The sequence below is a fragment of the Rhinoraja longicauda genome, chromosome 25, assembly GCF_053455715.1.
Source record: "Rhinoraja longicauda isolate Sanriku21f chromosome 25, sRhiLon1.1, whole genome shotgun sequence".
NCBI classification, from domain to species: domain Eukaryota; kingdom Metazoa; phylum Chordata; class Chondrichthyes; order Rajiformes; family Arhynchobatidae; genus Rhinoraja; species Rhinoraja longicauda.
The window spans coordinates 10,147,222-10,163,567 of NC_135977.1; the positions used below are offsets into that span (position 1 = coordinate 10,147,222).

At 42.7% G+C, this 16,346-nt stretch overlaps 1 protein-coding gene across 14 annotated transcripts in view; it reads right to left on the reverse strand.

Annotated features, from left to right (window-relative positions):
- The window catches only part of LOC144605650 (citron Rho-interacting kinase-like), a 140,183-nt gene that overhangs the window by 3,264 nt on the left and 120,573 nt on the right, over positions 1–16,346 (reverse strand). For 8 of the 14 annotated variants that reach the window (XM_078421102.1, XM_078421110.1, XM_078421103.1 and 5 more), the window contains 7 exons: positions 14,516–14,608; positions 13,988–14,096; positions 11,529–11,657; positions 10,742–10,822; positions 8,591–8,669; positions 7,179–7,355; positions 2,062–2,109 (listed from right to left, as the gene is read on the reverse strand). In XM_078421102.1, the coding sequence (XP_078277228.1) occupies positions 2,062–2,109; positions 7,179–7,355; positions 8,591–8,669; positions 10,742–10,822; positions 11,529–11,657; positions 13,988–14,096; positions 14,516–14,608 (716 nt within the window). The remainder of the gene's footprint in view (positions 1–2,061; positions 2,110–7,178; positions 7,356–8,590; positions 8,670–10,741; positions 10,823–11,528; positions 11,658–13,987; positions 14,097–14,515; positions 14,609–16,346) is intronic. The other 6 variants (XM_078421109.1, XM_078421108.1, XM_078421106.1 and 3 more) reach the window with 1 other exon arrangement.

A 16,346-nucleotide genomic window follows, 5' to 3' on the forward strand; every position in this document is an offset into this window, starting at 1 on the left:
TCTTGGTGACTTTGTTCAGCCCAGTGTTCATCTGTGGCTTCTCCTCCTCTCTCCTCTCTCTGCTAGACCCTTTATCTGGGGAAAACCCAGCGGTGGGTTTGGATATGCAGCCATTCTACTCCTAACTACCCCTACGAAAGGATCGGCCGACAAATGTTACCTATGGTATCGATCCCCTTGGAAACAAAGTGATATAATCCGTCCATGTGCGATCTGCACAAGTCACTTCCCCCATGCAGTGATCAATACTGAGTGCTACAGAGGGGCCAAGGAATCAACCTACAGTGTTCTAATATAGTGATCATTGTTCTCTGGAGGAACTCTTGATATGCGCTTGAAAAAGGTTCCATCTAACCATTTTACTCAAAGAACGAGGAAGACTTTATATTAACATGAACTTTCTGAAGAAGGGTTTTGACCCGAAATGTCACCTATGGCTTTTCTCCAGAGATGCTGCCTGACCCGCTGAGTTACTCCAGCATTTTGTGTCTCTCTTTGGTGTAAAACCAGCATCAGCAGTTTCTTCCAGCACATTAAGTTTATTGCAGATGTAATATTTAACATTTAAAGACAGATAAGCCTCTGGTTGAGGCAGCATTCTTGCCTTACGGTCAGAAGGTGCAGAGTTCAAAGCCCCACCAAACAATCCTTGCAAATGGAGCTCCATTTCTGAATTCTGCATTGGTATGCTGTTGTAACTTGTGTCTGATGGATGTGGGTGACACTCAGCCACATCATATGGATTGTGGGCGTACATAAAACTAACTCAAGCAATAACTTCTGTTGATCTGAGACAAGGAAGGTGAGAATTCATGTGGTATTTGTCGCACTATTAATTAGCCTGTGAAGCCTACACTATCTTTAAAGAAAAATCACAGTGGCACGAAACAACAATCCACAATACCAGTCATTTGCACAGATGTTGCCTGTCTGTACTGAACATATATGCTATTATACATATATATGTAGATGTTACATATATTCCATATATTATTCACCTCCTCATGGGATTCCAAAGAAGTAGAGTGAATTAAATACTGGGAAATAAAGTCATTATTGTTTGTTAATCAATATTTACAGTCTATCTGTTGGTTGAATGATGCCACAAACTACTCGTGTTTCTGGGCTCTATGGAAGTTGAAAATTCAAAACATTATCAGAATACTAACAAATTCAATAACGAATTGTGAAAGGTTTGGATAGAGTGGATGTGGAGAGGATGTTTCCACTAGTGGGAGAGTCAAGGACGAGAGGTCACAGCTGCAGAATAAAAGGATGTTCCTTTAGTCAGAGAGTGGTGAATCTGTGGAATACTTGCCAAGGAAGGCGGTGGAGGCCAAGTCAGTGGATCTTTTTACGGCAGCGATGGATAGATTCTTGATTAGTACAGATGTCAGGGGTTAGGGGGAGAAGGAGCAGGCAGGAGAATGGGATTAGGAGGGAGAGACAGATCAGCCGTGATTGTATGGCAGAGCAGACTTGATGGGCCAAATGGCTTAATTCTGCTCCTATCACTTGTAATACCATGCTCCTCTTGGTACAGAATATCAGCACCTGCATGTGTAAATATGCAAAACAAATTTGACTGAGCAGTTGCACGTGACAAAGAAAGCACCATTGAACCACTGAATTACATTCAAATGGAAACACAGAACATTATCCTCTGACAGACAACACCGCCAACAAAGTGGCACTCCCTCAATTGTACAATTTAGACTCTGTTCAATTCCTGTGGTAAGGCTTGAATCCACATCGTTTGACAGATGTTGAACAGGTGATCTCACATTGTGATGCAAACATAGATCTTGTAGTCTCCAAGGTAAACAGATTAGAGTGGGGAGAGAAAGGTTTGACTAAGAAATCAGCCTTCGGAACCCATCATTATGCAAACAAATAAGCAAAGTAGAGTATAATGAAGAAAACACTGAGCACCACAAGTACCGTCCAAAGTCAGTGGGATTCACACTAATGTATACGATATGATGGTGCGAGACAATTGCAGGCATACATGCCAAGGACACGCTTTCACACAAAGAAGCAGTTACTGCCTTGTGCACTCACGTTGCATTTGCTGCTTGTTGAACAGGATCCATGTTGAGAGAAGGGGACCTAGAAGAGAAAGAGAATATGCGCTGCACATATCTCAGATACTGCTACAGTCATGAGAGATAGAGAGAGGACATGCTCTGTATCTTTTTGCAGTAATTGGATCAACCCAGCAAAGTAAACTCTGTCTCAGAAACTGATCACAGCCCTGGCCTGAACGGAAAAAAGGAAGGAGAGCTAACAACCCCAAGAAGCAACGGCACAGTGGCGCAGCTAGTAACTCTGCGGATCTCACAGCGCCAGAGACCTAGGTTCTAACCCGACCTCGGGTGTTGCCTGTGTGGAGTTTGCACGTTCTCCCTGTGACAGCATGAGTTTTCTCCGGGTGCTCCAGTTTCCTCCTCTATCCCAAAGAAGTGCAGGTTTATAGGTTAATTGCCCTCTGTAAATTGCTCCCGGTATGTAGGGAGTGGATGCGAAAGAGCGATAGTGTGAAACCCATAGTGTGAACGGTTTGATGGTCGCCGTGGACTCAGAGGGACAAAGGACCTGTTTCCATGCTGCAACCTCTAAAACAAAAACGGAGGTGGACCACAGATTGCGTGCCCTGTCTTTCACCACTCTGAACTCTGTCGAAGGTTCTCTGGTCCCCTGGGAGAACACTTTCATTCTCCCTCCAATCACTACAGTATCCATTCATTCAGTTGTAACAATATGCTGTGGCTGGAAGAGTATCGATCGGTCCCTTTATGAAATGTTCCTTCAACATTTGGATGCTGGGATTATAGCTGCAAGGCTAAATGCTGGCAGTGACATGATCATGCAATAAATCAGTGGACAATGTGCGCTGACACTGACAGTTTCAGCATAGCATTACATAAGGAAACCATACATAAGGGCGGCACGGTGGCGCAGCTGTCGAGTTGCCGTATTACTGCGCCAGAGAACTGGGTTCGATCCTGACTACAGGTACTTGTCTGTATGGAGTTTGTACGCTGTCCCAGTGACCTGCGTGTGTTTCCTCCAGGAGCTCTGGTTTCCTCCCACACTCCAAAGACGTACAGCTTTGTAGGCTATTTGGCTTGGCATAGTTGTAAATTGTCCGTAGAGTGTGCAAGATAGTGTGCGGGGATTGCTGGTCGGTACGGACTCGGTGGGCTGAAGGGCCTGTTTCCGCTCTGTTTCTCTAAACCAAACTAAACATAATAAAATGTGTTCCATGACATTCCATTTGACAACCTAGATACAACCTTCACAAACACAGGTACATGGACCTACAGAGTTATTTTGATACCTTTCAAAAACAGCAAAACAAATTCTCGCCCAGTCCCAAGAGCATTCCGTAGACTATTAGAGATCAGACCGTAGAAGATGTAGAAATATTGCAGGGGATAGTGCGCATTGTGATGGGAAAGTAAGCTTTGCATGTACTGAGGGCACCTGTGTCAGACTGGGATCGAAATGGAACAGAATAATTCAGCTTCGAGGCAGGAGTGAAGTTGGGATCGGTCAAGAGTTCTAAATGGAGTGCTACATATATCAGTGTCAGGCTGGGCAAATGGCGATAGAAATGAAACAAAATCATGAAGGGAACAGATAAGTTTGTCTATGCACATAGTCTTTTTTGTCCCCAGTGTAGGGGAATCAATAACTACAGGGCATAGGTTCAAGGTGAGAGAGGCATAATTTAATAGGAACTCGAGGAGCAAATCTTTCCACATATGGGATGGTGGGTATATGGAAGTTGTTGAAACAGGTAACATAATAAGAGTTAAAAGACATTTGGACAGGTAATGTTTAGAGGCATGTGGGCCAAATGCAGGCAAATGGAACTAGTTGAGATGGGGCATCTTGGTCAGCATAGAGGAGGTGAGCCGAAGTACCAATTTCCATACTCTATGAATCTATGAGTCTGTGCCTACAAAACAATTGTATGCAATGCCAGGAATGCACTTTTGTATAAGAACTTGTCAAATTCCCCAGGAGTGATGTTGAGATAATAATAACGATTTTGACGAGGGAATTAAATGTGACATCTCCAAGTTTGTACATGACACAAAGCTGGGTGGCAGTGTGGGCTGCAATGAGGATGCTATGACGCTGCAGGGTGACTTGGAGAGGTTGGGTGAGTGGGCAAATGCATGGCAGATGCAGTTTAATGTGGATAAATGTGAGGTTATCCACTTTGGTGGCAACACCAGGAAGGCAGATTATTATCTGAATGGTGTCAGATTAGGAAAAGGGGAGGTGCAACGAGACCTGGGTGTGCTTGTACATCAGTCACTGAAAGAAAGCATGCAAGTACAGCAGGCACTGAAGAAAGCTAATGGCATTTTGGCCTTCATTGCCAGAGGATTTGAGTTTAGGAGCAAGGAGGTCCTACTGCAGTTGTACAGGTCTCTGGTGAGATCGCGCCTAGAGTGTTGTGTGCAATTTTGGTCTCCTAATTTGAGGAAGGACATTATTACTATTGAGGGAGTGCAGCGTAGGTTCACCAGGTTAATTCCCAGGATGACGGAACTGACATATGATGAAAGAAAGAATTGACTGGGCTTGTATTCACTGGAATTTAGAAGGATGAGAGGGGATCTTATAGAAACATATTAAATTCTTAAGGGATTGGACAGGCTAGATGCAGGAAAATGTTCCCGATGTTGGGAGAGTCCAGAACCAGGAGTCACTGTTTAAGAAGAAGGGGTATGCCATTTAGGACTGAGATGAGGAAACAAAAATTTCACTCAGATAGTTGTGAATATGTGGAATTCTCTGCCACAGAAGACAGTGGAGGCCAATTCACTGGATGTTTTCAAGAGAGAGCTAGATTTAGCTCTTAGGGCTAAAGGAATTAAGGGATATGGGGAAAAAGTTAGAATGGGGTACTAATTTTAGATGATCAGCCATGATAATATTGAATGGATCGAAGTGCCGAATGGTCGATTCCTGACCTATTTTTCTGTTTCTATAGCATATTTCTGAATGTAAAGGGTGCAGAGAAAATATGTTTCGAAATATTTAATTGATGCATTATGAAGAAAGACTAAAAGATTTAATTTATGGTGGATAATGTTCCCCTGTTAGATATCAATCAGTAACTTTCCAGCATTTCCAGGAAAGAAAAAATATATATTTTTAGCAGATCTTAAACATTAACAGAACATCAAGTATCATCTTACAAGCTAGGTTATCAGATGCGAAGATACTTTGTGATCCATTTAGATGTTAGACTCTGACTTAAATATTAGATGGTCAAGCTTAATGTTTAAATCACCACTTTAAGGCCTTCCTTCTCTTCGCAAATATAGATAAAAATGCACTTCAGCATTATTACTTTTTATTTATCTTTCTGACTAGCAAAGCATGTGATTTTGTACTTTCACACTGAATATGTACAGTGAATATGTGATTAATTATCAGCAAAATGTCAACCATGAATCAAAGACATATACCAAGGAAGATTGTTTTAGTTTTCTTACAGAACCATAGAAAATAGGTGCAAGAGTAGGCCATTTGGCCATTCGAGCCAACACCGCCATTCAATATGATCATGGCTGATCATCCAAAATCAGTACCCCGATCCTGCTTTCTCCCCGTAATCCCTTGATTCTGTAAGCCCCAAGAGCTATATTTAACTCTTTTCAAAAGAATGAATTGGACTCCACTGCCTTCTGTGGCAGAGAATTTCACAGGAACAAGCTGCCAGAGGAGGTTTAGTTTAGTTTAGTTTAGTTTAGAGATACAGCGGGGAAACAGGCCCTTCGGCCCACTGGGTCCGCACTGACCAGCGATCCCCGCACACTAACACTTTCCCACACCCACCAGGGAGCATCTTTCCATTTACCAAGCCAATCAGCCCACAAACCCGCACGTCGCTGGAGTGTGGGGGGAAACCGAAGATCCCGGAGAAAACCCACGCAGGTCACGGGGAGAACGCACAAACTCCACACAGACAGCACCCGCAGTCGGGATCGAACCCAGGTCTCCGGTGCTGCATTCGCTGTAAGGCAGCAACTCCACCGCTGCGCCACTGTGACCATGGTACCGTGAGGTAGTTGAACCCAGTTCAGGTTATAGTAGAATTAGGCCATTCGGCCCATCGAGTCCACTCTGCCATTCAATCATGGCTGGTCTCTGCCTCCTAATCCCACTTTCCTGCCTTCTCCCCATAACTCTTGACACCCGTTCTAGTCAGTTGGTTGGTGCTGATGAAAGTTATCCCAATCCCACCAAGAGGAAACTACTCCTTGCTTCCAGCTTGCCTTGGAAAATCATTCCACAGGTCTTGGAGGCCAGCTGAGAGCCACAGGAGAGTCCACAGCCAACAGGCAATAGTGGAGAGTCAACACTGTGAGTGGTTAGTGTTGCATAGAGATATCCTCCACTACTTATAGCTGGCAGCCAATAGTTAAAGCCTGCTTATACCTCCGTAGGGAAGAAATCCAAAGAGGAGCCACACTAGAAGGCTTGTTTGCTTTAGATCACACTAGAAGATTCTTGTTTGCTTTAGTTTTCTGGTACACTAGGAATAGCGGATGGATTGCACCTGTTCTAGAATTGAAGGAATGGACGGTCAAATCACATCTATTTTAGTACAGGACAATTAACCAGTAAAGAAGATAAACTGAGAGTTTATCACAAATGCTGTGATTTTAGTTTAGTTTAGAGATAATGCATGGAAACAGATCATTCATGCACCAGTTCAATGTTCTCCCAGTTTCGCATCCTACACACTAGGGGCAATTTGCAGAAACCAATTAACCTACAAACCTGCACGTCTTTGGAGTTGGGTGGAAATCGCAGATCCCGGAGAAAACCCGCATAGTCCAGGGGAGAACATACAAACTCCGTGCAGGCTACACCCATAGTCTGGATTGAACCCGGGTCTCTGGCGGTGTAAGGCACCAACTCTTCCGCTGTGCCACCATGCCACATTTAATATCTAATTCCAAACCCAGATTTCGGCATGCAGCTCCAAACCGGAATGGCACGGATCCCACTGGAGTGCGTGGAATGGTGTGCAAAAGACCATTATTAACACTACTAAAAAGCTGTCAATGCTTAACGCAGTACACATTAGGCACCTCAAAAGAGGGCAAACTCTACTTTCTAGGCAGATTGTTTAACAGCTTATTTACCTGCGGCTGGAGATTGCACTTTGCACGTCATTGCTCGCCTCCTTCACCAAGTTGCCTTTACAGCAGATGATTCGCTGTTTGTTCTGATAGAATGAGGCTAAGTAAATGGCTCCAGATGACATTGCAGGGCCGAGGTACCTGGGATTGGGGATGTCCAGGTGAGCATGACTCAAAACGCTGCCAACAAAGGATTAGATTAACGTTAACCTGTTGAACGTGGTTTCACGGAAATGTGCTGTTCAGTTCAGTTTATTGTCATGTGCACCGAGGTACAGTGAAAAGCTTTTGTTGCATGCTATCCTGTCCGCGGAAAGACAATATATGATTACAATCAAGCCATTTACAGTGTATAGATACACAAGGGAATAACGTTTAGTGCAAGGTAGAGCCGGCAAAGTCCGATCAAGGGTAGTCCGAAGGTCACCGGAGAAATAGATTAGTAATTAGATTCAGTAATTAGTAATGAGAGAGCCTGCTAAAGGTCTGATTTGCTATTCCAATTAATTGTTACCCTGATCATGCAAAACTCAGCATAAGGATTGCATGCAATACCTTTGTTTCCCAACCCATTCTATTATTTTTCATTTCTTTGTGTGAAGATTGTGGAGACAGTAACAACGCATTAATTGGGCTACCCATTAATTGAATTGTTTAAGTCCTTTCCTGAGTGCACTAAGAGTTAGCCATGTTCATTGGGATTGTCTCCATGAACCCTGCCTAGTCAACCCCTGTGCCTCAGATTCTCCTCACTCCATTCTTCCACGACAGTGGTGGTACAATTTCATAAGTTATAAGTTCATAAGTCATAGGAGCAGAATTGGGGCACTCAGCCCATTGAGTCTACTCCGCCATTCAATCATGGCTGATCTATCTTTCCCTCTCGACCCCATTTTCCTGGCTTTGTCCCACAACCCGTGACACCCGTACTGATCAAGAACCTGTCAAGCATCACTTTAAAAATACCCAACGTCTTGACCTCCACAGCAATCTGCGGCAATGAATTCCACAGATTTACTGCCCACTGACTAAAGAAATTCCTCCTTATCTCCTTTCTAAAGGTACTTCTTTTTATTCTGAGGCTGTTCCCTCTGGTTCTAGACTTTGCCACTAGTTTAACTACTCCCCTTGTCAAATACTCCAACAGGAGCGGCCACAACTGCACCATCCAAAGTCAGTCTGAAGAGGAGTCCCGAACCCGAAACGTCACCTATCCACATTCTCCAGAGGTGCTACCTAACCCACAAAGTAACTCCAGCACTCAGTGTCCTTTCTCAGACTAATCCCCTAACTAACATTCCCTTCTAAAATATCTCCACCTCACTTGTCTTCGTCACATTCCTATCTAACTGTATGCTCAAGTATACCGTGCCATAATAATCCGTACATGGGAAACTAGTAGATTCAAGACTTACCTGACTGTGTTATGACCCTGGATCTCAATAACCTCCAGAGAGTTGAAGTGAGTTACAAATAGGTACGGCTCTCTGTAAACTGAAAGAGGCACAAATAAAACACAGAATCGTGATCCTGAAATCTCATGTATTTTAGTGTGAAATCCGATCCAATGGCCAGAGACAACTTTACCTGTGGAAGCTGTGGGATGCACTGCCCGACAAGGATATGCCTAGGCAGCCACAGTGGGAAATGCAACCACAGATGAAACAATCCCCTCTCCAAGCAGGGCAACATCAAAGCCGCACCATCACCGCTCGCAGATGCATGGACGCCAACCAACCATTTTAACTCTCAGCAACGGGTAGATTTAGAACCATAGAAAATAGGTGCAGGAGGAGGCCATTCGGCCCTTCGAGCCAGCGCCATTCAAAATGATCATGGCTGATCACCTAGAATCAGTACCCCATTCCTGCTTTCTCCCCATAGCCCTTGATTCCGTTAGCCCTAATAGCCATATCTAACTCTCTCTTGAACACATCCAGTGAATTGGCCTCCACGGCCTTCTGTGGCAGATAATTCCACAGATTCACAACTCTCTGGGTGGGGAAGTTTTATCCTTAAAACTATAACAGCCCTGCTTCTATTTTAATTACACGTTTGAGGTCAAACAAGTATCCTGCTCCAGAAAGATGGGGTAGCAATTTATAATAAATGAATAAAACTTTAATACCCAGTATTTTCAGCCCTTTAATTGGTGTGGGTCAGATTTATTTTTAACCAAAATAAACTTTATTCAGGATCACATATATATTCAAAACAAGAACTGTGCAAAGATTCTTCCGACATATCAGCAGCGATACATACATTCATTAGCGTTTTATTTGGTAGTTTTCACAGAAATATCATTCTACCCGGCACCCTTGCCACTCATGTGGCCCCCAGGGGAGATATCCCTTCCCTTGTTTGAGGGGCGTCTCCACCACGCCCAGTCCCCCAATGTCCAGCAACAAAAGGACCCCAGACTGTGGTCCTCCCCCACAGAGCCTTGGCGTAGGCTGCACCAAGCTTCAGTGCGTCCCTCAGCACGTACTCCTGCAGTCTGGAGCGGGCCGGTCGGCAGCATTTATAAGGCGGAGATTGACAGATTCTTGATTAGTACGGGTGTCAGTGTTTATGGGGAAAAGGCAGGAGAATGGGGTCGAGAGGGAAAGATAGATCAGCCATGATTCAATGGTGCAGTAAACGTTTTGGGCCGAATTGCCTAATTCTGCTCGTATAACATGAATAAACGTCAGAAGTACTTCACTGGGTGTAATCTATTTTGGGATGATTTGAAACCTTGAAAGGATTTTAAAAACTGTAACTCTTTCTTTAATCTGACAATTATAATAGGGTATTAAATTGTGCAGGATGCCTGCATTCATAGTCACCGGCCTTCCCTCCATCTTTGTAAATATCTGGGACATGCTGTCTGAAGCCCAGGTCATTTGGCCAAATGGTAGTTCCATGTTTTATGCTCCAATTGCTCTGTAATCAATCCTGTCAGTATATCCTTCATGTGTTTATAAGGAAGCTAAATAAACATATTTGTACTATTCCCACGTGGCAATTCCACAAACTGGCCACTCTCAGCAAAGAAATGTCACCTGGATTCCCTTTCTATTATTGACAATAATATACTTTCCCAGTGACTCCTAATTTTGGTCTCCTTGACAATTGGAGCCATCTCCCTTATGCCTACCTTATGAAATATTTATGAAATAAAGCTTCATCCTGTTCAGTTTTTCCTGGGTTTTTTAGCTTCAGAGTTCAGTTATCTTACAAATCTCTTGTGAATTTAATCCAGTGGTTCTGAATCCTTTTATAATATGGAGAGCTGTAACATGCACAGGACTCTAAGTGTGGTTTAGCCTGTGGTTCAATGCACAGTAATTATTAGCCTGTTCTGCATATTTATTAACTTGAATTGTATTGCAATCTCCTTTATAATTTACAATTATCGCAATTTTATATTGGAAGCAAATTTTAAAAGGATGCGTACTTCCAATTTCCAAGTCCAAATCATTATGGTAAAGTCAGGCTAATCTTTGAAAGCCTCCAATTTATGGAACTCTGTTCCAACAAAATTGAATGCATAAATGCAAAAAGATGCTGGAAGCTATACTTACCAAATGCCAAGGGCAAACGTTTCCACTTCAGGTCATCAGTGCGACTACGTCTTCCGTACGAATCAACAATAACTCCAAATTCTGTTTCAGCCAAAGATTTAAAAAAATAACGTCAAAAATGTTGAAATTATCCCGTGATGCTGTTAAAGGCAGGCAGTAGAATATAAGAAACATTAGACCACAGATGAAACAGAATATAACATTATGTTCATATCTATCTATAGCATTAACAAACGTTAATTATTCTGATGTATCACCAAATAAACTGACATCTTGGAAGGTCAACAGAAGACACCAAGTGCTCCAGTAACTCAGCGGGCCAGGGAGCTTATTTGGAGAACATAGGTAGGTGAAACGTCACCTACCCATGTTCTCCAGATGCTGCCTGACTCGCTGAGTTTTTCTAGCACTTCGTGTTATATTTTTGTAAACCAGCATCTGCAGATCCTTGTGTTCCCATGTTGAACGGTCATGTCAGTATTAAATTGTACATTCAATCAGCCACACATCAGCTTCACTGGTATGTGAGATGTGGGCCAGGTGCACTAAATTACTACAGCACTAAAGGCAATCTTTGCTTCCCAAGGATGATCACCTATATTTTTGCTTCAGCAGAAATGTTTCATTAATTTATTTGTTTGGAAACTGGTTGGACTTGTCACATAAAAGGAAAACAACTACAGGAATATAAATATAAACCATACTCAACACCTAACCATGTCATAAAATATTAAAGGCAGCCATCATTACATGCAGGCAATGGCAAAATTATAAGCTCATGACTTACCATGGAAACAGAGCAGAAACTCATCCGTTTGCCCACTGCTATTCACCTGGGCAATGGCAATTGGGAAACTGTAGGATGAAGCAGCAAAAATAGCAGAAGCCAACGTCATATCGTTCTTATCCAGAAATTCTGCAGTGCGAGAGACAGAGGCACATGAGATTGGTAACTTTCAATGATACGGTCACATTGCCAAATACATTAGGTCAACAGTGAGTAGGTTCAACAATATATACAAGTTTATCAATGGTATCAAGTCAGAACATTTGGTAGTTTGCTAATATAAACATCCACTAGTTTACTTTTAAATATTACTCAAGTGCACAAGGGTTTACTTTAAACTCAAAATGTCTAAATAAATAGCATACAGTCCAGAACTTACAACCTATCAGTGGTAACCTCTTCCCAGTCAAATATGGGCCATTATGGGCTCTAGCCGTCCGCAGTTATCTGTTGCTGGCCCTGTTTGTTCCAGTCTTTTCCTACCTCATGTTCCCCCCCACACCTCTACTTTTAGTCTGAAGAAGGGTCCTGACCCGAAACGTCACCTATTGCTTGTCTCCAGAGATGCTGCCTGACCCGCTGAGTTACTCCAGCACTTTTGTGTCTATCAACCTATCTGTGGTACTTTTATCCACTTGAGTTAATCCTTTCCTTCTCACTCCATGTAATTTTTTATTCTCAGCTGTGGGAGCTTCCAAATGATTTTGGCATCCCGAGGTTGGGAAATAAACAGAAAGAAATGCAGGCAGGAACCCTCTTCACAGCATTTCTTGCATGCCCTGTGGAAAGCAGCCGTCAGCTTTGACTATGATGTTTCATAATAGAAAATAGTCTGCCAGTAGTCACACTCTAAACCTGACAGCGGCCACATATCACAGATGGGTTTCTGGTGCTCAAGTCCTGCATTGTATAAGTAATTTGCAGTTGTAAGTGAGAAGGCAGGCAAATGTAGACAATAGACAATAGGTGCAGGAGGAGGCCTTTCGGCCCTTCGAGCCAGCACTGCCATTCAATGTGATCATGGCTGCTCATTCTCAATCAGTATCCCGTTCCTGCCTTCTCTCCATACCCCCTGTACGACTTAAACAAAACTTTTCATCAAGAATGCACAAAGAATGGGAGATAATATAATGAAATATTCTTTTTATTTTATTATCTAAGTATTCATGTCATGTCACACACATGACCAGTCATATCATATCATATCATATCATATCATATCATATATATACAGCCGGAAACAGGCCTTTTCGGCCCACCAAGTCCGTGCCGCCCAGCGATCCCCGTACATTAACACTATCCTACACCCACTAGGGACAATTTTTATTTATTTTTTACATTTACCCAGCCAATTAACCTACATACCTGTACGTCTTTGGAGTGTGGGAGGAAACCGAAGATCTCGGAGAAAACCCACACAGGTCACGGGGAGAACGTACAAACTCCTTACAGTGCAGCACCCGTAGTCAGGATCGAACCTGAGTCTCCGGCGCTGCATTCGCTGTAAAGCAGCAACTCTACCGCTGCGCTACCGTGCCATATTTGACCTCTGACCCTAAACAAACATTGTCAGCATAACATATAAAAATTTCACTTGATAAACTTTGACATATATAAGCCATATATACAGTACAAAAGATTATACCTGTAATGCTTTCAGAATTAGAAGAGATGTATTCCACAATTTTTCACATTTTTTGGTAACACACGTGACTAAGAATGGCCCAAATTGTCCTTTGTGTGTATGATAGAACTAATCATAGAGTGATACAGTGTGGAAACAGGCCCTTCGGCCCAACTTGCCCACACCGGCCAACAATGTCCCAGCTACACCAGTCCCACTTGCCTGCGCTTAGTCCATAACCCTCCAAACCTGTCCTATCCAGGTACCTGTCTAACTGTTTCTTAAACCATGGAATAGTCCCAGCCTCAACTGCCTCCTTTGGCAGCCTGTTCCATACACCCACCACCCTTTGTGTGAAAACGTTACCCCTCGGATTCCTATTAAATCTTTTCCCCTTCATCTTGAACCCATGTCCTCTGGTCCTCGATTCGCCTACTCTGGGTGCGACTCTGTGCATCTACCCGATCTATTCCTCTCATGATTTTGTACACTTCTATCAGATCACCCCTCATCCTCCTGCGCTCCATGGAATAGAGGCCCAGCCTACTCAACCTCTCCCTATAGCTCACACCCTCTAGTCCTGGCAACATCCTCGTAAATCTTTTCTGAACCCTTTCAATCTTGACAATATCTTTCCTATAACATGGTGCCCAGAACTGAACACAACATTCTAAATGCGGTCTCACCAACGTCTTATACAACTGCAACATAACCTCCCAACTTCCATGCAGTGTACAGGTGTTCACTGGTGTGGAATTGGTGGGCCGAAGGACCCGTTTCCACGCTGTATCTCTAAAACTATTCAATGCTCCTGTTTTCCAACGACTGTTCTTACCGTCCAGTGTGTAGTTTTTCAATTCTATCTCATAGAACTTGTTGGTACCTATGATGATACTGTATGCCGTAAACTGTATACAGCTACAGGGCTCTGATGTTTCAATTTCCTGTGGGAGATATTGAAGCGGATAATGTTAATGGCCCAATTCACTATGACAGATTACACACACACACAAAATGCTGGTGGTTCTGCCATTACGCAGATTGGTGTAGATTAGGGAACACCTATTGAAGGTAAATACAGCCCATCCTGCTGTAATGAGACCTTCTCTCATGCAAAGTATCTTGGCAATGTAACTATTGCATTATAGCAGAACTACCAGTACTTTGTTAGACTTACCTCAAGTTTATAGCACATGGGCCAATTTTGATAATTCTGTGTAATACAGATATTCTAAATTATACACCATAGCATAAATCGGCAATTGTATTACAGGAGAACACTAAAGAATAGCAGGTAGCGAAAGGCGAGGTGAATGTTCTACTCTTATACAGGTTTTTTTGTGCACTGCATGATCACACTCACCTTGCGGATGCCAAAGCTGTCAAGCCCATCATTATAACGGAGGATGCATACTTTATTTGGCATTGCTGCACAGGTACAAGGTACACCCTCAATCTATGGAAAAAAATACCACAACTGTTAGTGTCATAAATTAGTATTCTGTATTTTGTAGTTCATCTTGCGTCACCCATGCTCACTACTGACCCATAGGAAATCTTTGTTAACCTAGTGTGGATTTCCCGAGGCCAATTCAAAGGTGGTTCAAGGTGGTGTGAGGCTCTTTGTCATGACAAGACCTTCAGGATGCAAACCCTTATATTCACTGGAATTTAGTAGGATGAGAGGGGATCTTATATAGAAACATATAAAATTCTTAAGGGAATGGACAGGCTAGATGCAGGAAAAATGTTCTCGATGTTGGGGGAGTCCAGAACCAGGGGTCACTCTTTAAGAATAATGGGTCGGCCATTTCAGTCTGAGATGAAGAAAAACTTCTTCACCCAGAGAGTTGTGAATCTGTGGAATTCTCTGCCATAGCAGGCAGTGGAGGCCAATTCACTGGATGTTTTCAAGAGTTAGATATTGCTCTTAGAGCTAACGGAATCAAGGGATATGGGGAGAAAGCAGGAACGGGATACTGAGTTTGGATGATCAGCCATGATCATATTGAATGGCGGTGCTGGCTCGAAGGGCCGAATAGCCTACTCTTGCACCTATTTTCTATGTTTCTTATGTTTTAAGGGGGGGATGTGCAGGATATAAAAATGCTTACATTTTTTGACAGCAAGCCTAAATTACATCCCATTGTTTGGTCAGGTGCTTCTGACTTGCCAAACATCTAAAAATACAAAAGCTCAAATACCGAATTTTTTCAAAATGGCCACAAATCATAAACATGTTTAAATGTGCTTGAAAATAACAAATCACATTTAATTTATAGATATTGCAAAATCGTCAATTATCTAAACCTTCACCACATGAAAGGGTGCAGAGCACAAAGCTTTACTGTGGTTTAAGTATACAGGTGAATTCCACACCATAAATGATGTGGAACTGGCATAGCTTCACACTCCGTGACTGGGCTAACCCCAGCGTTCACCAGAAGCAACATCACAGTTTAAATTAAAAATTGATTTCAATTTGTTCATTTTCACAAAGGAGCAATTAAATAATATTGAAACAATCCCCCTAAATCCAGTCTGTCCAAATTGATGTACAGATTAAACCATAAAAGGCTGCTAATTTAATAGTTTCAGTACATATTTTAACTAACAATCAATTTTTCCACTATTATTATGACATTAAGTATTGGAGATGTGGAGGGAAAGTCGTATTTCACTGTCCAGTTTGTTATGAAACATGGAATCAAATTTAAAACCATCTGATAGAATTACAGTACTTGCATACAAAAGGCATTTGTTAAATGAGTATGACAAGCAAGACGCAATTAGAAAAACATAAAATCTCCTACGATTTGGCATGCACTGGGCCTGATGTTCACCTGGGGTACCTGAGGTACCTACCTGAGGTAGGGCACACAGTGTGTGGGAGCAGATGGAGGAATTCAATGCTTCTTTCATGTTTAATAAACGGCCTCATTATGATCATTTTTCCATTCTCTACTCAATCAGCCAACTTGTAAGGCTGGCTAAATGTCAATTTGGGGAATTTAGCCTCAGGAGAGTACAGCCGGGGATCCTTTGGAAAGTTGCCAGCCAGGGGGAGGAAGAAATTAAAAGGCTGGGATTTGACCGGGGAGTTTGCTGATCATAGAAGGGAGGTGGTCAGATGGCGGTGGGCAAGGAATGGCCATGATTGGCAAAAGGGAATATGACAATGATTTTTAGGGCAT